At 33.0% G+C, this 18,196-nt stretch overlaps 8 protein-coding genes across 9 annotated transcripts; 3 read left to right on the top strand and 5 right to left on the bottom strand.

The window, feature by feature from the left end:
* Window positions 1–1,706: 1,706 nt before the first annotated feature.
* On the bottom strand, window positions 1,707–5,002 carry LOC109605611 (protein GUCD1). Of its 2 annotated transcripts, none has more exons than XM_020022201.2 (5): window positions 4,784–5,002; window positions 2,593–2,752; window positions 2,415–2,541; window positions 2,066–2,357; window positions 1,707–1,908 (listed from the first exon to the last, which is right to left on the bottom strand). In XM_020022201.2, the coding sequence occupies exons 1-5, from the start codon at window positions 4,839–4,841 to the stop codon at window positions 1,817–1,819; spliced, it is 729 nt and encodes a 242-aa protein (XP_019877760.2). In that variant the 5' UTR covers window positions 4,842–5,002; the 3' UTR covers window positions 1,707–1,816. The 2 variants fall into 2 exon arrangements, with proteins under 2 accessions (XP_019877760.2, XP_049824454.1); XM_049968497.1 differs by lacking the exon at window positions 4,784–5,002 and adding an exon at window positions 2,812–3,167.
* A 330-nt stretch (window positions 5,003–5,332) lies between these two features.
* Window positions 5,333–6,517, top strand: LOC109605612 (transport and Golgi organization protein 2). The gene is made up of 4 exons (XM_020022202.2): window positions 5,333–5,632; window positions 5,686–5,932; window positions 5,981–6,292; window positions 6,351–6,517. Exons 1-4 carry the CDS (start codon window positions 5,494–5,496, stop codon window positions 6,472–6,474), a joined length of 822 nt encoding a protein of 273 aa, XP_019877761.2. The 5' UTR covers window positions 5,333–5,493; the 3' UTR covers window positions 6,475–6,517.
* LOC109605613 (uncharacterized) lies at window positions 6,513–7,415 on the bottom strand. The gene is made up of 3 exons (XM_020022205.2): window positions 7,081–7,415; window positions 6,830–7,021; window positions 6,513–6,774 (listed from the first exon to the last, which is right to left on the bottom strand). The coding sequence occupies exons 1-3, from the start codon at window positions 7,139–7,141 to the stop codon at window positions 6,590–6,592; spliced, it is 438 nt and encodes a 145-aa protein (XP_019877764.1). The 5' UTR covers window positions 7,142–7,415; the 3' UTR covers window positions 6,513–6,589.
* Window positions 7,416–7,468: 53 nt separating this feature from the next.
* LOC126264120 (uncharacterized) lies at window positions 7,469–8,352 on the bottom strand. Its single transcript, XM_020022203.2, has 3 exons — window positions 8,057–8,352; window positions 7,791–8,006; window positions 7,469–7,740 (listed from the first exon to the last, which is right to left on the bottom strand). The coding sequence occupies exons 1-3, from the start codon at window positions 8,253–8,255 to the stop codon at window positions 7,556–7,558; spliced, it is 600 nt and encodes a 199-aa protein (XP_019877762.1). The 5' UTR covers window positions 8,256–8,352; the 3' UTR covers window positions 7,469–7,555.
* Window positions 8,353–8,428: 76 nt separating this feature from the next.
* On the bottom strand, window positions 8,429–13,556 carry LOC109605619 (putative phosphoenolpyruvate synthase). Its single transcript, XM_049968347.1, has 18 exons — window positions 13,333–13,556; window positions 12,991–13,118; window positions 12,627–12,934; window positions 12,466–12,576; window positions 12,063–12,406; window positions 11,681–12,009; window positions 11,359–11,632; window positions 11,164–11,305; window positions 10,963–11,110; window positions 10,640–10,909; window positions 10,437–10,578; window positions 10,238–10,380; window positions 9,804–10,185; window positions 9,505–9,749; window positions 9,296–9,453; window positions 9,017–9,244; window positions 8,651–8,958; window positions 8,429–8,591 (listed from the first exon to the last, which is right to left on the bottom strand). Exons 1-18 carry the CDS (start codon window positions 13,433–13,435, stop codon window positions 8,455–8,457), a joined length of 3,900 nt encoding a protein of 1,299 aa, XP_049824304.1. The 5' UTR covers window positions 13,436–13,556; the 3' UTR covers window positions 8,429–8,454.
* Window positions 13,557–14,782: 1,226 nt separating this feature from the next.
* Window positions 14,783–15,934, bottom strand: LOC109605617 (myotrophin). The gene is made up of 3 exons (XM_020022208.2): window positions 15,783–15,934; window positions 15,613–15,723; window positions 14,783–15,556 (listed from the first exon to the last, which is right to left on the bottom strand). Exons 1-3 carry the CDS (start codon window positions 15,852–15,854, stop codon window positions 15,386–15,388), a joined length of 354 nt encoding a protein of 117 aa, XP_019877767.1. The 5' UTR covers window positions 15,855–15,934; the 3' UTR covers window positions 14,783–15,385.
* Window positions 15,935–16,047: 113 nt separating this feature from the next.
* LOC109605614 (U6 snRNA-associated Sm-like protein LSm8) lies at window positions 16,048–16,754 on the top strand. Its single transcript, XM_020022206.2, has 4 exons — window positions 16,048–16,263; window positions 16,333–16,373; window positions 16,430–16,557; window positions 16,613–16,754. The coding sequence occupies exons 1-4, from the start codon at window positions 16,233–16,235 to the stop codon at window positions 16,701–16,703; spliced, it is 291 nt and encodes a 96-aa protein (XP_019877765.1). The 5' UTR covers window positions 16,048–16,232; the 3' UTR covers window positions 16,704–16,754.
* Window positions 16,755–16,837: 83 nt separating this feature from the next.
* On the top strand, window positions 16,838–18,021 carry LOC109605615 (ran-specific GTPase-activating protein). The gene is made up of 4 exons (XM_020022207.2): window positions 16,838–16,980; window positions 17,060–17,242; window positions 17,295–17,529; window positions 17,583–18,021. Exons 1-4 carry the CDS (start codon window positions 16,966–16,968, stop codon window positions 17,804–17,806), a joined length of 657 nt encoding a protein of 218 aa, XP_019877766.1. The 5' UTR covers window positions 16,838–16,965; the 3' UTR covers window positions 17,807–18,021.
* Window positions 18,022–18,196: the final 175 nt, after the last annotated feature.

Here is an 18,196-nt window from a genome sequence, read left to right as displayed (position 1 = left end):
AACATTTCATATAAGATATTTTGTTTATAGAATATTTTTTATATAAGAGTTTGTAATTTAATTATTATTTTTTTTTATTTTTATTTAGTTCACCAATATTTATTTTTTAATTTAGTTAATTGAACTATTTTGTAATAATTAAATTATATCTTTTATGTGAAATAAGTTACGTTTTTTTTTAATTTTTTTAATTTACCAATATTTGAAATTTTTTTAAATTTTAATTTTTTAAAATTTAGTATATATATATATATATATATATATTCTTATATAAAATAATTTATATAAGATTTAGCAATTTATATTAATTTTATTATTTATTGTTTTTTTTTTTAATTTTATACTTCTGTAATAATTATTTTATGTATGAGTTTGTAATTTATTTTAATTTTATTATCACTGATTTAATTCTAAAATTAACTTTTTATTAATATTATATAACTTTACTTTATAAAATTTAGTTTACTGAATATTTATTATCTTAAATTTTGATTAATATTTTTTATTGTTCATTTTCGTAAAGGTTTTTTATATAATTAATTTATCAATTTAATTTTCAAATTTTAATTTAATCTACAATTATTTTTTTTGTTTTAAAATTTTAATCTTAAATTGTTATTAAATACATATTTAAATATTTATTTCATAATGTTATTTTTTACTTAGTTTATTGAACAATTTTATCATTTTCAAATATCTTTAATTAATTAGTAACTTTATATTAGATATTTTTGTAGTGTTTAAATTAAGAGTTCGTAATTTATTTCAATTTTATTATTGCTGGTTTAATTTTAATTTTTATTAATAATATATAATTTTATAGAATTTAGTTTACAGAATAATAAATCATTAAACATTTTTTAATTTATATTTTATATAGTTATTTTATTTTAATTTTATTATTATTCATTTAATTTTAGGCTTTTTATTAACATTATATATATTAACTTTATAAAATTTAGTTTTCTGGATATATTTTCATTTTGAATTTTAATTAAATCATTCTTAAATTAATTATATTTTCGTAAACGGTTTTTTATGTAATTAATTTATCAATTTAATTTTGTATAATTTTAATTTAAAATTTTAATTACATAAATAATTATAATTTAATTATATACTGTAATCTAAGTTTTTGTTTATTTCAAAATTTTAATTTTAATCTTAAATGTTAAATATATAAATACTTATTTCGAAACTTTATTATTTAAAATTGAGTTTATTGAACAATTTTATCATTTTTAAATTTAATTAAATAAATAAAATTAATAAATTAATTTTAGTTTTATAAAATTTAGTTTTCTGAATATTTTTTCATATTAATTTTTAATTAAAATATTCTATTTAACATTTTCAAATTTAATTATTTAATTATTTTCATATTTCTCGTATTAAATTCTATTAAATATTTTTCGTTATATTTTGTAAAATAAAATTTAACAATCTAATCCATTTTTTGTAAAGATTTTTTGTCTTAATATTTGACATTAAAAAACAGTATAAGTATTAATTACAATATAAACAATATAATAATAAATTTATTATTATTTAATTAATTTTTTGGTTTTAATAATTTTAAAAATGCCTTTACTTTAATTGCTTTAGTTCTGTTTGTTATAATTTTACATAAACAATGTTATTTTTAATTCACCCAGTTTCGTTTAAATGTTTGCTTAGTTTTAAATCGTTAATTAACACGCAACACATTTTAATAAACATCTATTTTATATTTGTACCAGTAGAAAAATGATTAGACAGTTTAAATAAATGCATATTATCACACATGATTATTCTATACATCATATAAATTAAGTATCTATTTAACATTATTAATAAAAATAATGTCTTCATCAGTTCCAAAACTTTTCCAAGATTCTTGGAGATTTAATATTGGCATTATGCACACATCTGAAACAAAAAGAGAACAATCATAAACATATTTTAAAAGCACCCAAAAATATTTCAAAATTAGTCTGATAAATATTATTTATTCGTTGGTGTTTATTTATTTATTTTTATCATTATTCCAACAAAACAACACATCAAGATAAATTGAGCAACTCACGATCGTTGAACGATGGATTCCTATAATAAACCCTGCCCAACTTGACGTCGTAGCCACACAAAACTATGTAATGTCCCTGATAGGAGGGCGTAAACGGTATGCACTTCCTCAGTTCAGTCTTGATTTTGTTGAATTTACATCTATCACAGTAAATGAGCTGCGCATTGGTCAGCACGATCGCCGGTCCTTGCATCAGTTGACGCAGCACATAGTTTATAGACAGAGATCCCTTTTTTATCCTCACCCCGTACATTTCGGCGTTTTCGAATCGTTTGTTCACCCTGGTTTCATCCTAAAAAATAATTTTGATGTTAAAACTGTTACAAGTTTATTGATGTTTCTGCGGTACCTTTGTCAATATTTTGTTGTAAAAACTACTGTTTGCGTGGGCGGGATGTACACCTATAGTAACAGTGTGATAAACCAAATCGACGTTGTACCTCCTCAACAAGTAGCACAGATCGATCGTCCACGTGCTGAAAACAACAATCAATAGATAAGCTATTATTGATTAACTAGCAAGTCACCTTTTGTTGAAACCTTCTTCCTTACAGATCTTGTCGAAGTTGTCCAAGAAGTGTAGCCTGGCCTTGCGGGGGAGCACCATCAATACGCAAGACAGGCCACAGTCCCAGTTATATTTTTGTCTGTAGTGGGACAGTTGGATTTGCAACGACGTCGGTTGATCTACCACACAAAAAATTTAATTAAATTAAAAAAGTAAACAGTTTTAATAAGTAATTTACCATAATTTATGCAAATTCCACGACCCATTTGATTAATATTAAAGCCACCGAGAGACTAAAAGACACATTATTTCAATGAAACTGATAACTTCATCTGTACGTTGATAAGAAACTAAAATAAACGTTTTATCTCCAAATATCAAACATTAGACTGAACTAAATTGATAAAACATCAAATATGCCCCAGTTTAGATAGTTACAATTCTTTTTAACCAAAATTTATTTGAACAATCGACCAAAACCGTTTTAATTAGGATTACTTAAGTGCATCATTACTTAGAACAGTTATCAGTTGGAATAATCTGTTTTATTATCCAAGTCAAATAGATTAATCACAATTGAACTGCGAGAATTTTGTCACATCTATTTTAAATAAGAAAATATGAATCATGGAATTTCCTCTTAATTATTTTTATTGGCTTAAGTGTTGCCCAATGACAAAATTAGCAATAATGGATTTAAACAGGCAGTAAATATTATTTTAAAAGATAATATATAATTAGTAAATATTTTTTCATCAAATATTTCAATTAAATTATTATTAAATTATTATTTTTATGAATTATGTTTTTAACATGCGATTAAACCGCCACCTTTTTCACAGTAGTTACATTTAAATAAGTAAGCAAATGAAGAAGCAAATATTTTAATTTTTACTATTTTTATACAAATTGATTGATTCAAATTGTAATAAATCCATGGACGTACTACTAAATTAAAACTAATTGATCAACATTTACTTAAATAAGTAAACACAAAAATAATTAGAGTGATTATTTTCGGAGAATTATATAAAAATATAATAAGAAACATTAATTTCGACTTATCAAAGCCAATATTTGTCCACGTGAGTAATTGGATACAAAATACACAAAAGCTGTATTTTTATAGGCAATATTTATTTCACCAATTATTTAAATAAGTTGTTAAATAAATTACAAAAAAATCAATTTTGAAACTATCAATGCATAAATTATGTTTTTAAAATAGACCTACACCGCCATCTCTTCGACAATAGCCGCCAACGAAAAAGTAAGCAAATAATACAGATTTCTATATTGATGTACTAATGATATTTTGGATATTTTTTTGACTTAATTATATAATTTAATTTAAACAATTTTATTTATTTTATTTAAATGGTTATTTTTAATTTATTAAGCTTAATATTTTATAAATTTAAAATATTCATTTAATTTTCGAGGCTTATTAATTTGAATCAAATTTAAGATATTAATTTTTGTGCTTAATTATTTAATTTAATTTAATTCCATTTTTTAGTTTAAATGGTTTTTGATTTATGAAACTTAATATTTTAATTTAATTGTTGAGTTTTAATTTTTCATCAATTTATGTAATAATATTTTTATGATTTAGAAACGATGGCAAGTTTTCTTTATTTAATTTTTAATTCATATAGTCCTAAAAATTCTACAAATTTCAACTCTTTTATATATTATTGTTTAATTTTGACAAATCAATTGGGTAAAATAGTAATAAATCCATTGAAACTAATTGAGTGATACCTTTCAATAAACAAAAAACACATTAATTACAGAAATTATTTATTGACACCGAAGAAAACAATTTATTTCGTCTTGTCAAAACCAGTATTTGTCCACGTGAATAAATTGGATACAAAATACAACAAAACCAGTATTTTTAATAAGCAACAGTTTGCGCAATCAATAAACGTTAATGTATGTTATTAAATGGTATTCGAAGATTAATCTTGAAGGTTACTGTGCAGCACAGAAAAAAATAATTTATCTATAACTTATCAACAAAAAAATACATTGTTTTAATTGTTAAATATTAATTAGTATTTATCTAAAAATAGTACGTTTCTGATACCTTTTGTAAGACAATATATTATAAAATAAATAGAGGGATTACTTGTTAAACAAAAACGTCCCAACACATAAATCACCACAACTAGTTTAAAGCGACAAGTACACAAGCAAAGACTCACCATCGTCTATGAAATTTTCAGGAACTTGTCCCGAAGTCATTTCATGCAGCACCATCATGAGACGTGAAAATAATACTGGATTTGTATCGTGGTCATTGTAAATTAAGAAATAGCTTAAACTTGACCATGGAAATAACAAATAACCATGAACAAATGTTATGGTGTTGGTTAGGTTAGAGTGTGTCCTTAGTTGCCACGTTTCATTAAAATACCTTGTAACTTAATTGCTGGGTGTAATTTACACAATTAGCTGAGGTAGTGAATAAAGACGAGGTTTAAGTTATTAATAAAATTATAAGTGACCCCGTTTTAAACTAATAATCTAATAGTTTATTAAAAAATTAAGAAAATAATTTAAGTATTTTTTTAATATTTTTATTATTGAGATGTGGTTTAAATAAAATTAAGTTATTTTTTAATTTGAGACTCTTTTCAATAGTTAATTATAATCAAATCAGAAAACAATTAATGTTTTTGGTTATCAAAGATTATTGGTTATCATTAGGGGAGATTTAGAGAATAAATCCGACAACAGCGCACCTCCGTGACACAAAAACAATCCGAGCGCCTTATCTAATTACTTTGTTAATTTACATTTTCTATTTAAACACAACTATCGCTGCGTAACGATGTGATCTTATTGTTAACAAGGGAATTAAGGGGCAGTTTATAAAAGACATGTCGTCCACAACGAACTGAGACCAGTCGAAATGTGCATACTGTTTGTGTACGTTGACCCGAAACCGCAGCAGAACGGTTATAGATTAATAGTCGCCTCGAACAGGGACGAATACTACAAGAGACCGGCGAAAAATGCGCACCACTGTCCGAAGTCCGGCGTCATTGGAGGTAAGTATCCAAGGCCGTTCAACAATGACATAACAATGAAAAATTGAAACCAGGCAGGGACATGGAGCCCGGCCGTGAGGGAGGCATGTGGCTGGGCCTGAAAGCGGACCAGTCCACCAGCACCCTGAAATTCGCAGCTCTGCTCAACATAACGGGGGAAAAGCTGCCGCAGGCGAGCGGCAGAGGTGTTCTCGTCAATGACTACTTGGAAAACGACATTGGGGCTGAAAAGTACCTCAGACAATTGAAAGACGAGACGAAAACCTTCAACGGTTATAACTTTGTCGCGGCTGAGCTGAGGTAACGATTATTTCATGCGCTGAACGGTGTTAACGGTGCTTTTTCTAGTAAAGATGAGGGAAATGTTTATCTGCACAGCAATACGCCAGTTATAACCGCCAGCTTTTCTGGTAGACAGTACTTGGGCTTTGGAAACAGTCCCGTTAACGCCCCGCTAACGAAAGTTTGCAAGGGCAGGCGTCTGTTTCAAGACATCGTCGAAACGAACGCCAACAAGAAAGAACTGATCCAACAACTGATCAACTTGTTAAAGAGTGAGGTAAGTTGCCTTCCGGACGATGAACTGGAACGGAGGGCTCCTATTGCTTACAAGTACTTGAGCTCCAACTTCGTTAAGATCGACGATCAATATGGCACAAGGTAATGTAATAGATTATCCACTGTAGGACTTTATATATATTTATTCGAGACGGTTTAGAGCTCACACCATTATCTTGGTGGACTACAATTGGAACGTAGAGTTTGTGGAACAAGCCCTGGAACAACCAATCGACGCCAACAACCCAAAATGGATTGAAAGCACCATCAAATCCAGCCTGTAAATAATTGTTATTAATTAAGTTAATAAAACCTCATGAAATTTTAGCCAAATATTGTTTATTGCCCACCTAACAAATAACATTCAAAAAACGTACAATTTGGACCTGATTCCAGAACTTATGTTTTTTTGGCGGGTTCCACATCTTTCTTCTCCGTATCCGGCTTCAGATGTTTCGTCAGCAAGTCAACGTTCTTCTTGAAACTGTCCCCTTGATTGAACTTGAAGGCTATCTCCTGTAGTCTATGCAGGCCTACCTTCATTTTGTCCACCTGTTCGAACAGCAACTGCAGCTGATCCCTGCCTAGAAAAACAAAAAGTCAATCAATTTCTATTTTTTTACTTGTAGGGTTACCTACCTATTTCTATCAGAGGTTTGTGCTGTACGATCTGCTTAGGCATCTTGGCAGATTTTTCAGTTAAATCGGTTACGACTTCTACGTAGTTTTTGTCGCAATTTACTAGCGGTTTCTCCTTATGGAAGCTACCTTTCCTCGACCGTTCACCGGTATCACCTTCAGCATGAAGTTTTTTCGAGAGCTGAAGCATACCTGCACCCATAAATTGTAACAACTGTTTTATTATTATTACCATTACTATATGTTCTTACCCATAGACTCCTTCTTGATCTTCTCCTTTTCCTCTTTGTTTCCTCCTAGTTCCAAATCCATTTTGACAATGTGGTGCTGACAATTTTGGTGTTTGACAATTGTGTTTGACGGTCGTTGTCGTTTTCTTTGGGCTATGTTGCCTTTAACGTTGATCACCTTCAATTAAATTTTGCATCAAGGCGATTGCAACTCGGAACATTATTTGAATTGGACATGAAATCTGGACGTGAGGAAGCATGTTGCCTGAAAGTCAACCAGAAATTCGCAGCTGTGCTCAACATAACCAGAGAAAAACTACCACAGTTCAAAGACGAAACGAAAATCTTCTACGGTTATAACAGCTCGTAAATAATTGTTATTAATTAAGTAAATAAAAACTAAATAAAATTGTAGCCAAATATTGTTTATTTCCACTACTTCCTCCTAACAAATAACATTACAAAAACACGAACAATTTAGACACGATTCCAGAACTTATGGTTTTTTGGTGGGCTCCACATCTTTCTTCTCCATATCCGGCTTCAGATGCTTCATCAACAAGTCAACGTTCTCCTTGAAAGTGTCCCCTTGGTTGAACTTATGGGCTATCTCCTGCAATCTGTGCAAGCCTACTTTCATTTTGTCCACTTGTTCGAACAGCAACTGTAACTGATCCTTGCCTGGAAAATCAAAAAATCAACCTAGTTCTTTTAGTGACTTGTGGAATTACCTATGTCTATCAGAGGTTTGTTCTGCACCATCTGCTTCGGTAACTTGGCAGTCTTTTTAGTTATTTCGTTCAGGGCTTCGTCGTAGTTTTTATCGTGATTTACCAGGATGTCTTCCTCTTCTTCTGGTTTCTCCTTGTTGTGGAAGCTACGTTTCCTCGACCGTTCTCCGGTATCACCTTCAGCGTTCGTGAGCTTTTTCGGTAGCTGAAGCATACCTATACCCATCAATTGTGACAACTGTTTTATTATTGTTATGTATCCTTACCCATAGACTCTTTCTTGATCTTCTCCTTTTCCTCTTTGTTTCCTCCCAGCTCCAAATCCATTTTGACAATGTGGTCCGGACAATTTTGGTATTTGACAACTGTGTTCGGTGATCTTTGCCGTTTGCTTTGAGCTACGCCGGCTTCAACGTTGGTCACCTCAACTAAATTTTGAATCAAGGCGATTACACCTCGGAGCATTATTTGAATTGGTCCTGGACCTATAAAACATTTATCCAGAGGATCCGTATAGTGCGAACATGTCGAAGTGAATCGTTTTGAATGACGGAAATTTTAAACATGTCAATTATGCGACGCCACCTTTAATAATTTATTCACACAGTCATTTGAGGGATAAAAAATGAAACGCAATCTTATATTGGTTCTAATATTTATTTAGTTAACATTCTCGTGACACTAACTCAATGCGGCCTTGGCTTCCGGACATTTGGACCACGTCTCCGGTTTTAAATATCTTGGTGACGTTCTTCACCCCAACGATGCAAGGCAAGCCGTACTCCCTGGCGACGACAGCACCTGAAACATCTCCCCAAGTTAACTCACATATAACATATAAACAGAGCAATAAGTCTTACCGTGTGACACCAAACCTCCCAACTCGGTGATAACTGCAGACAACATCGGAAAGTATGGCGACCAACCAATGTCAGTACTGTAGGTGATCAAAACATCCCCAGTTTGCAACTGGTCGATGTCAGTAAGGCTGGTTATGACGCAGGCACGTGCTTTAACATCTCCGGTACAAACAGGCGTACCCAGACAACTTATGTCGCTTTTTCCATAGACTAGTTCTTGTTCTTTTTCTGCTTCTGGTACTCCGCGCATTACTTCCTCGAATCTTAGCTTGTTCCACTTCGGATACAACCTTTGTCTTCTCATAGCCCTGAAAACGTTGCGTCATTTAAAGTATTACACTAGAAATTAGTAGTAGAAGAAAGTACTTGCTGATGATGAGAGGGTTCCTTTTCTTAATGATCTGCTCTAGTTCGTGGTGGGCCAAGTGGTACATCAAATCTTTGTTTGGTAAAATACCCAGTGCTACCAGTTCATCACCAAATTGACTGTAGGCAAGTCTCACCTTGTTTATGCCTCTAATAACTTCAGATTTAGTTTTTTCCCTAAATCCCACTGCCACTCTCATTTTGGATATTAAAAATTTTAGAATCATCCTTAAATGTTTAAAATTAGTGTTTTGTCTTTGAGGATTGAATAAAAATTACTTTGGTATTAAACTTTTAACAGTTACCAGTTTACTGATAACATCGTCCACAGTATTCATTTTCTTTTCCTTCTTTGTGATTACAACTGAGCAATTTGCTTGTAGCATTTGTATTACTTTTGCGGGGTTCGTGCCCCATGCTTCTTCCCTGATTTCAAACTAAAACAAACCAATTTAATTCTTAAACTGGGAACAATCTCAAACACTTACTTCTCCTAACAGCCTATGACCGTGTAGTGTCAGGAAGTTTTGCAACAACTTATAAGCTTTATTGCAGTTGTTCTTAAGGTATTCAACTCCGTCCTTTGGGTCTATGTTTCTGAAGCTTTCAGAAAAACCCTCCTCTTGAATGGCCAAAGCAATATCCTCAAGAAGTACGGGTATTTCCGCTGACACAACGTCCTCGCACGATGACAAAATCAAGGCGCAGTCCGAATAGTGGTCCATACTAAAATCTAAATCGCCTCATTATCAATAAACTACCTTAAAGGCAGATGAGGATGATGTACCTGTTTCACTACCCATTAACACATTCAAAGCGATCATCTGGTAAAGCACGGAGGCGGTAGTCGTATGACAATGAGCATTGCAATAAGATCCCAAGTCGTCTATGGCTTTGGTGATCAACTCGTGCATTTCAAGCACGTCCTTCTTGTTAAAATCGAATTTGACGTCGGCGACCAGCTTCTGCAATTTAACGGCGTCCTTTTGACATTGCCAGGTCATCTCGATCATGTTCCAGTAGTCTACAAGGTTTTTTATGGCATTTGGTGGGTACCTGGATAAAGCGATTTGGTGCATGCGTTCGTCTATTACAGGATGACCAAAAATTGCCAGATCCAATACTTTGGCTGCCGTGTCAATTTTTGCACGAATGCTTCTGTGTATGGACTGAAGTAAAGAAGTTTTGAACAAGTTCTGAAATGTAATCTGTGGAACTTACGTTAATAACGTTGATTACGACGTGATGCTGAGCTGTTTGGAGGCACTTCATCACGTAAGGCTGGTAATTCTCTTTCAAAGCCAGTTGTACTGCCTTGTTTGCAATTACTTGGGCGGTAGTTTGGGAGAGCACGGTCAAGGCTCCTGTTATCAAAACGTTGTTTGTATGTTCATAGGTTTAATTAACTAATAAACTATACCTGGCATGACTTCTCCAACGTTTGCAACTGTAAAGTACTCCTGCTCAGTCATCACTGCACTGTCGTACTCGTGGAGTAGTTCAAAATCGGACCAGGTGTTTAGGGTGGTTATTGGTCTGGATTGGAGCAAATACAACCTATTCTAAAATTTTAAGTGTTCTATCAAGTAGTACTCCTAACAGCTTCAATTAAATCATTTATACCTTATGGAAGGCCCATTCTATGTCTCGGGGTCCACCAAATTGATTTTCTAAGTAAACGCCTACTTCTCCTAAGAGTAATACTTGGTCATCTGTTAAGCTTAAAGATGATGACTTTTGCTCGTCTAAATCTTGCTCTTGCACTCCATTATCGTCACCCATTTGAATAAGGACTGCCTTTTTCCCCACAGTTTTTTCGATGATGCTTATTTCACCTTCGTAGGTCTTCTTGAGGATGAAAGTGTCTGGGTCACTTTTAGCAGAAACTACACTCTATAAAAAAGAAGCTTGCAGAACTATTCAAAGATGAAAGTTTTAAGTTTTACTTCTCCAAGTCCATAATTGGATGTGACAACCATCTGAGACGGGTTTGAAGTAGAGGGATGACAAGTGAACAAAACGCCTGCAGCTTCAGCGGGTACCATTTTTTGCACCACAACAGCCATTTCGGCCTTCACAGGTAAACCATGTTGCCTAAACCAATATAGGTTAGTATAAGGACGAATTGCACTCACTTAATCGTTTACCATCTATACTGGACACTTTGGAAGGTAAACAACGAAGCCCAACATTTTCTGACAGCTTCAATGACGTCTTCGTCGCTGATGCAACCAAGGAACGTTTCGTTTTGGCCTGCAGCGGATAGATCTTCGGAGTCTTCTCCGATTGCTACAAAATTTAAGCTTGTACCAACTTTTTAAGTGCTTTTTTCGGGGAATTACCGGAAGATCGTACCGCCCATCGTTCACCGTCACCACCACCAGATTGTTGCTTAGCTTTTTTAAGTCCGTCGATAATGGCATCTTTCACCTCACCAATTACTTGTTCCGTTTCAAATGTGTGTATGGTTTCTTTGCACGCCACTTCCAAAACTCCACCTTCTCGGCCACAACAAATGTCGTCTAAAATTTCCACAGACTTCCTCAGCTTCAAGTTTTCCTTTAACTGCCGTTTAAAGGCGTTTGTTGTCACTACAAATCCTCCCGGCACCACAAACTAAAAACTTTTGTTGATTTAAAAATTAACGAATAAATTTTTTCATACGTGTGATTGATCCAACGAAGACATCAAAGCTAGGGAGTTGCCTTTTCCTCCGGTCAGATCTAAAATTTGTGCCGTTTCACCGTTAATATCTGCCACTAGATCTTCAGGTAAACTCTCAACGATTGCCTCCGTTAGAAGTGGAGGAGGCGTTGTGATACCATCACCCAGCTTGTAGTACCAAAATTCGACTGAACCACGAGCTTGCTGCGTATCCAGATCTATTTCACATGGTACGCTGTACAATTCGTACCCGTTCTCCTCGTTGCTCCTCACTTTGGCCGCCTGGTTCACGTTTAAGTGGAAGACGCAGTGGTAAACCCTTTTGTCAGCTACAACAAAATCTTTAACTTCCTGTTGCGAACAACTTACACTTTAATCGTACAGGTGATGTGAGCCTTGAACATGGAAGGAAGACTTCCATGCTCCCCCACCTCTTGCAATACCAAATCTTTATCGGTGATCGGATAAATGAAGTTGTCAGCTTTGTAAATCTGTCCGTAGCAAAATTCGGAGCAACCGTTTTTGTATTGTTGAAGCGTTAGACTGATAACTGTTCCATCTTCGGCAGCCAGAGCAATTCTCACCTCGCGGTTTAACGTAAGATTTGGTTTGACGCCTTCTATTTTTGTGCGAAAACCAGGCAAGTTTATGACAGTTTCTTGGCCAGATTCAAGCTTGTAGAAGCCGTGCAAGCTTCCAAATTGCTCGTAACCTTTGATATTTGGCCTGAAAATGGCCGACAGTATAAAAATTGATCTTGTGTAAAAGGAATTTAGAGGACTTACAGAAGGTTCAACCAGTTTCCATCACGCCAATGTTCATTGGCCACACCCTGGGAGAGAAGCGAGGTGTTGTAGTCTTCAGGGAAAAACGATGGGGCACTTGCAGCGTTCCATCTTCAATATTTAGATTATTAACTGAAGTTTAAAACTAATGATAAACTTACATGAAGTTGAACTGGACGTGCTCAATGGAGGCAATGTCTGAAGATGTTTCTTTCAACAAGCCATTGAAGGTAACACGCATCTTCCTGAAGGGGTTTAATATTTCGATGTTCAAACCTCTGGCTTTCCATTGCAGCTGTGGCACACTATAGAATTTCACTTCGTCGTTGCCAGGGAGCAAGTACTTTTTTCCATTAGCCAGTCTCAAACTCAGAAACACCTCAGCGACGTTGTTGAAGTGCAAGGTGAATCTAATATTGAGACTGTTGCCCTTCTGGTCGTACCCGTAGATGAAATTGCTTGAGGTGTGCTAAAAAATCACTTCGTAGAAGACTTATTATTTTACCGGAAGTGAGGAGTCTAAACCTGTTTCGTGGGAATATCAATTTTATAATCCAATTTGTCCCCGGTTCTTTTAGTTTTTTCTCTCTTGTTCTTTTGTACATTGTTTATAGCGTTTTTCGCATGTCTTAGTTTAAAATAATAAAACCAATCTGAAATGATTTTGCACGTGTGAATTGATAAAAATCGATTATTTAATTTACACCTGCATCTTATCTACAAGTGTATTTAGTTTTATTTCATAGTTAATGTACAGTAGATTCCAGTACTTTGCTCTTTGACCCGATTTTTTTAAGGACACAATTATTAAATGCAACATAAAATCAAGGCCACACATCAAACTATTAATGATAACAATAATAATACCTTTACTGGAATGTTCACTTCGTCTATAAAACACCAACCAAGGGCTTAAAAACAGCGCAAAATAATAACCGGAGTAATAAACAAATTGCAATATAGCCCACATTTTCTTTATCACACTAACAAACTGATTTAAGAAATTATCGTAACAACAATTTATAAGCTTCGATAAGATAATTGTTCAGACAGATTTTAATATTTAAACTTCATTAATTGATATGTGCATTGCGTTTTTAACAATACAACACTGAGTTAGTTGGCGATCAACAGGGATAACCTTGTGTCCCCACTTTTTAGATGATCTGTATTATTTTAACTAAGTGTAAAATTTCTGTTTGATTTTTACATCTGTGAAATTTTGTTGATTGATTTTCATAATTGATTGGCTTTTTATTTAATTTAGATGTAATTTTGATGTTTTCTAAATTAGATGTACCCTCGAGGCTTTCTATTGAGATACAGTTATGAATTAAAACAATACTTTTTCTATTGAATTGATTTGTATAAGATACAATTTTGAAGTGTTTTATTTATTTTAAACATAACTTTGAAGTTTCTTACGTAAGATGTAAATCTAAGGCTTTTACTTTAAATGTAAATACGAATTAATGTAATATATATTTTTTTTATTAATTGATGAATATAAGATGCAATTTTGAGGCCATTTATTTACTTTAGATGTAATTCTGAGATTTTCTACCTAAATGTAACTTTGAGGCTTTTTATTAAGATATAAATGTCAATTAATAAAATACTCTTTTAATTAATTATTTGATATAAGATTTGTGACTTTTTTTTATTTTATATGTAATATTAAGGATTTTTACGTTAGATGTAACTTTAAGGCTTTTTATATTTATATATTTTATATAATGTGAATTAATGTATTACCTTTTCATTAACTGATTGGTATAATATGAAATTTATTTATTTTAGATGTTATTTTGAGGTTTTTTACGTAAGATGTAACTTTGATGCTGTTTATTTAGATATAAATATGAGTTAATATAACACTTTTTTAATTAATTGATTGATAAGTTGCAATTTCGTGGTCCTTTTATTTTTTATGTAATCTTTTGACGCTTTTTCTTTGGATGTAAATATGAATTAAAATAATACTTTTTCAATTGGTTGATTGATATGAGATGCAATTTTGAAACCTATTATTTATTTTAAAAATAATTTTTATTGTTTGCGTTAAACTACGTTTTTTACGTAATATGTAACTTTGAGGTTTTTTATTTAAACATTAATATAAATTAATGTAATAATTTTTAAATAATAAATAATAAGATGCCCTTTTGTTTTTTTTTTATTTATTTTACATGTGATTTTGAGGTATAACTAAGTTTTCTCAGGTCATAGCTGCATAAGATTTAAAATAAACTAAACTTTAATTTACATCTCTATTAAGAGCAATGTTTTAGGGAGGATTTGCAATGAAACAAGTGACTATACAAAAAGTCTTTAATTTGAAATAAATATTATATAAAAAAAACTATATCTAGAATAAGAAATAAAATAGTTTCACATAATTTAAGCACTCTAAATGTTATCTTTCATATATGAAATGTTACACACATAAAAATATTCCTTTACTCAAACCAAAACAGTTAGTTCTACAAAAATAAATAATACAATTTAGTCTACAGTCTAAAATACATTCATTTTATAAATGCTCAACTTAGGTGTAAAAATAAAGAAATACTTTGATATGTGGCAAACATTTGCTCTAAGGACAGCATCAAATAGACAAACTGTGTTTGTCACGTTTTAAAAAAATACAACAAATTTAAAAGACTGCTTAAGTCTATATTTAATACTAAATATATTCGTTGGATTAATATTAAAATAGAATACACATGATCAACTTTCAGACAGTTTAATTCCCATTTAGGCAAAGTGATCAGAAACTTCTAAATATATTCTATGAAAGTTTTTATAGCAAGTAATCATTTAACTTTGTTGTCAAGTTGGGTCGGTTCAAAGCAAATATTAGTCGAAACTTTCATATTCCCTTTGAGCAAACCTTTAGTGGACTGAAATCTTATAGTTTCTAGACTAGAAGTTTTCTTATTTCATTATTCTCAGCCGATTCCAAATATGACTTGCCATCTGGAGCCGTGCCTTCTTTGGATGCACCCTTTTCAATCAGCAGTCTTACACAGTCGACGTGTCCCTCCCAAATAGCTGCCAGGATCGCCGTTATCCCATGCTTGTCTTTGGACTGCAGAAGACAATGATTAATTACAACCGAACAGAAAAAATTAAAGTAACACTTACGTTGACGTCCGCGCCGGCGGACACGAGATAATCTATTACATCCTTCTGACCGTAATCCGCAGCGTACAGGATCAAAGGACGACCGTCCACTTCTTCGTTTACGTTAACAGCCTGCCAAAAACAATAGAGTGACTCACTGAATGGGACCACCATATTTGGTCGTCACGTACCTTTTTCTCGACGTGATCCTTCACCTGGTCCAGATCGCCGTTCTTGATGGCCCACACGAAGTCGCCGCTCATTTTCGCTTTGTTCGCAGGATAATCGCCGGATAAGTGACAGACGTCACAGGATTTTTGGCACTTGACTTTGTCGGGATGTTTTGCTGCGTTCAGTTGGCAACGGTTACCATAAACGTTTCTTACTAGACCGAACCTAATTAGTCCAAAAATTTACTTTCCTCTTAATACATTAAAATATTCAATAATTTGTGCATCAAATAACTAGTTTTTTGTTAGAATCTTTAAAGGATCAAAAAAACTCAACAACAAAATAGAAACTAACAAACAAATAACAATGGACAGTCTATAAACAGGCAACGTCTCTGGTAGTGTTTGACTTAACCTAAACGAAACGATTTCAAATCGTTGACTTTGGTTTAACAAAAACATAAAAAAATTATGGCTTCAGGACTCGACACTTTTGTAAACCGTATCCTTTTGTACCACTCTCTCGTATAATCATGTATATTTTATTGTTTTCCTTGATTAATAATTTCAGATACCGTATCAATTATAACATCAGATGGCCGTAATTTTATCGTAAGTTATCATTATTAATGTAATATTAGGATTAATGTTATGCATATTGATTCTAGGGCACATTGAAAGGCTTTGACCAAACCATAAATATAATTCTTGATGAGTCACATGAAAGGGTCTATTCCACAACTACAGGAGTTGAACAAGTTATGCTAGGCCTGCACATTATTCGAGGCGACAATGTGTAGGGCACAATAGAACAGTCACTGAATATGAAATAATTAATTATAATTTTTTAGGGCAATCGTAGGATTAATTGATGAAGAAGTAGACAATAGACTAAATCTAGCTAGTATTAAGGCTGAACCATTAAATGCTGTGGTACATTAATTAAATAAGTTAACTTGCAAGATGTTTTTATATTGTAAATTTCCAAAATAATAAACAAATAAACTAATATAAACATAACCAAAGTTTCAAATGTTCCATACAAATCCGTTGACCAATCACGTCCCGTTATTTCAAAATCCCGCCGCACGATTGGTAGTCGCATTTCACCCCGATTATTTGTTACCCGAACGTCGCTTTACAATCGTAACTTCGCGTTACCCGTGAACGGTAACAAAGAAACCGGCAAAATTAACGGCACGAAATGTCCGACATTATTGTGAGTATCGAACGACAATTCGTTTACATCGTTTAAACGAAAAAACATGTTGCACCATAACCTAAAATTTTTGTGTCAGGAAAACGAAGACGTTAGTCACGTCGGTAACGGTGAGGAATGCGACCCGGACCCCCAATTCAAACCTATAATCACACTGCCGGAGGTCGAGGTGTCCCTGAATGAGGACCATGAGGTGGAAATGCTCAAGATCAGGGCTAAACTGTACAGGTTCGACTCGCACAGTGACCCACCGGAGTGGAAGGTAAACAATTGTGATACAGACCAAACGGGGTTTTGTTGACGCGTTGTTGCAGGAAAGGGGCACAGGTGAATTGAAGCTGCTGAAAAACAAGGAGAACAGTTCGATGCGCATTGTGATGAGGAGGGATAAAACGTTGAAGATCTGTGCAAATCACTTCCTCACACCCAAAATGGAGCTCACCAAAAACGTCAGCTGTGATAGGGCCTTTGTTTACACGGTTTTCGCCGATTTTGCGGATGAGGAGCTGAAGTCTGAGCTCTTTGCTGTTAAGTTTGGCAGTGTTGAAAGTACTTTTATTCAACCCACAATTTGTTGTGTATTTAAACTATGTTTGTTTTAGATGCAAATTTGTTCAAAACCAAGTTTGAGGAAGCACAGGAAATATTGAAAAAGGAGTGTAACTTATACAATGGTACTTTGGACCATGAACATGAAGATGAGAGTGAATCAGAGACGGAAGATTCAACTGAAGACAAAGAGAATAAGGAGGCCAACTTGGAGATTACATCAAAACTGTCAGAGCTAGATGTTAATAAAAAAGAGGATGAAAAAGTTAAAAAATAATATGCATAACTTGTAATTAGTTGCATATTTATACTACACTGATTTTAATGAATGTCTTTTGTACAGACTGAAATGTCATGAGTATGTTTCAGTTAATAATATGTTATAGGATATTTTTCGAGTGTTTTGACAGTGCATTCCGTAATATTGGTACGAAAACGTGTATTTTTATATAGAAATTATTTCTGCAAATAATAAAAGAGTAATTTTTATAACTATGGGTTTTGTTTTTAATATTCCTGTGCTTTTTAATTGATTAATTCATCAATTATTCTATTTTACTAATACTAACCAAGCTGTTCATCTATTTATTCCATAATATACAACCAAGTGCAAAATTAACGCAAATAAAATAACTTAGTCAATGTCTCAGGCTAAATCTGGTTTAAT

Source organism: Aethina tumida, chromosome 6, assembly GCF_024364675.1.
Source record: "Aethina tumida isolate Nest 87 chromosome 6, icAetTumi1.1, whole genome shotgun sequence".
In the NCBI taxonomy this organism is placed as follows: domain Eukaryota; kingdom Metazoa; phylum Arthropoda; class Insecta; order Coleoptera; family Nitidulidae; genus Aethina; species Aethina tumida.
This window is presented reverse-complemented; position numbering and strand designations above follow the sequence as displayed.

What these genes read in the sequence shown, in the direction of transcription:
- LOC109605611 (XM_020022201.2), bottom strand. Translation starts at nt 4,841, where the DNA reads ATGATGGTGCTGCATGAAATGACTTCGGGACAAGTTCCTGAAAATTTC. An exon ending in TGAAAATTTCATAGACGATG is followed by an intron (nt 2,753 to 4,783) that starts GTGAGTCTTTGC and finishes TTTGTGTGGTAG; the next exon opens with ATCAACCGACGTCGTTGCAA. An exon ending in GAATCCATCGTTCAACGATC is followed by an intron (nt 1,909 to 2,065) that starts GTGAGTTGCTCA and finishes TTTTTGTTTCAG; the next exon opens with ATGTGTGCATAATGCCAATA.
- LOC109605612 (XM_020022202.2), top strand. Translation starts at nt 5,494, where the DNA reads ATGTGCATACTGTTTGTGTACGTTGACCCGAAACCGCAGCAGAACGGT. An exon ending in GAAGTCCGGCGTCATTGGAG is followed by an intron (nt 5,633 to 5,685) that starts GTAAGTATCCAA and finishes AATTGAAACCAG; the next exon opens with GCAGGGACATGGAGCCCGGC. An exon ending in GACGATCAATATGGCACAAG is followed by an intron (nt 6,293 to 6,350) that starts GTAATGTAATAG and finishes GAGACGGTTTAG; the next exon opens with AGCTCACACCATTATCTTGG.
- LOC109605613 (XM_020022205.2), bottom strand. Translation starts at nt 7,141, where the DNA reads ATGGATTTGGAACTAGGAGGAAACAAAGAGGAAAAGGAGAAGATCAAG. An exon ending in GATCAAGAAGGAGTCTATGG is followed by an intron (nt 7,022 to 7,080) that starts GTAAGAACATAT and finishes TTATGGGTGCAG; the next exon opens with GTATGCTTCAGCTCTCGAAA. An exon ending in CAAACCTCTGATAGAAATAG is followed by an intron (nt 6,775 to 6,829) that starts GTAGGTAACCCT and finishes TTGTTTTTCTAG; the next exon opens with GCAGGGATCAGCTGCAGTTG.
- LOC126264120 (XM_020022203.2), bottom strand. Translation starts at nt 8,255, where the DNA reads ATGCTCCGAGGTGTAATCGCCTTGATTCAAAATTTAGTTGAGGTGACC. An exon ending in GATCAAGAAAGAGTCTATGG is followed by an intron (nt 8,007 to 8,056) that starts GTAAGGATACAT and finishes TGATGGGTATAG; the next exon opens with GTATGCTTCAGCTACCGAAA. An exon ending in CAAACCTCTGATAGACATAG is followed by an intron (nt 7,741 to 7,790) that starts GTAATTCCACAA and finishes TTGATTTTCCAG; the next exon opens with GCAAGGATCAGTTACAGTTG.
- LOC109605619 (XM_049968347.1), bottom strand. Translation starts at nt 13,435, where the DNA reads ATGTGGGCTATATTGCAATTTGTTTATTACTCCGGTTATTATTTTGCG. An exon ending in CGTTGGAGAAGTCATGCCAG is followed by an intron (nt 10,381 to 10,436) that starts GTATAGTTTATT and finishes TTTTGATAACAG; the next exon opens with GAGCCTTGACCGTGCTCTCC. An exon ending in GTCATAGGCTGTTAGGAGAA is followed by an intron (nt 9,454 to 9,504) that starts GTAAGTGTTTGA and finishes GGTTTGTTTTAG; the next exon opens with TTTGAAATCAGGGAAGAAGC.
- LOC109605617 (XM_020022208.2), bottom strand. Translation starts at nt 15,854, where the DNA reads ATGAGCGGCGACTTCGTGTGGGCCATCAAGAACGGCGATCTGGACCAG. An exon ending in AGGATCACGTCGAGAAAAAG is followed by an intron (nt 15,724 to 15,782) that starts GTACGTGACGAC and finishes TGTTTTTGGCAG; the next exon opens with GCTGTTAACGTAAACGAAGA. An exon ending in CCGCCGGCGCGGACGTCAAC is followed by an intron (nt 15,557 to 15,612) that starts GTAAGTGTTACT and finishes TGTCTTCTGCAG; the next exon opens with TCCAAAGACAAGCATGGGAT.
- LOC109605614 (XM_020022206.2), top strand. Translation starts at nt 16,233, where the DNA reads ATGGCTTCAGGACTCGACACTTTTGTAAACC. An exon ending in ACTCGACACTTTTGTAAACC is followed by an intron (nt 16,264 to 16,332) that starts GTATCCTTTTGT and finishes TAATAATTTCAG; the next exon opens with ATACCGTATCAATTATAACA. An exon ending in CAGATGGCCGTAATTTTATC is followed by an intron (nt 16,374 to 16,429) that starts GTAAGTTATCAT and finishes TATTGATTCTAG; the next exon opens with GGCACATTGAAAGGCTTTGA.
- LOC109605615 (XM_020022207.2), top strand. An exon ending in GTGACCCACCGGAGTGGAAG is followed by an intron (nt 17,243 to 17,294) that starts GTAAACAATTGT and finishes GCGTTGTTGCAG; the next exon opens with GAAAGGGGCACAGGTGAATT. An exon ending in TAAGTTTGGCAGTGTTGAAA is followed by an intron (nt 17,530 to 17,582) that starts GTACTTTTATTC and finishes TGTTTGTTTTAG; the next exon opens with ATGCAAATTTGTTCAAAACC.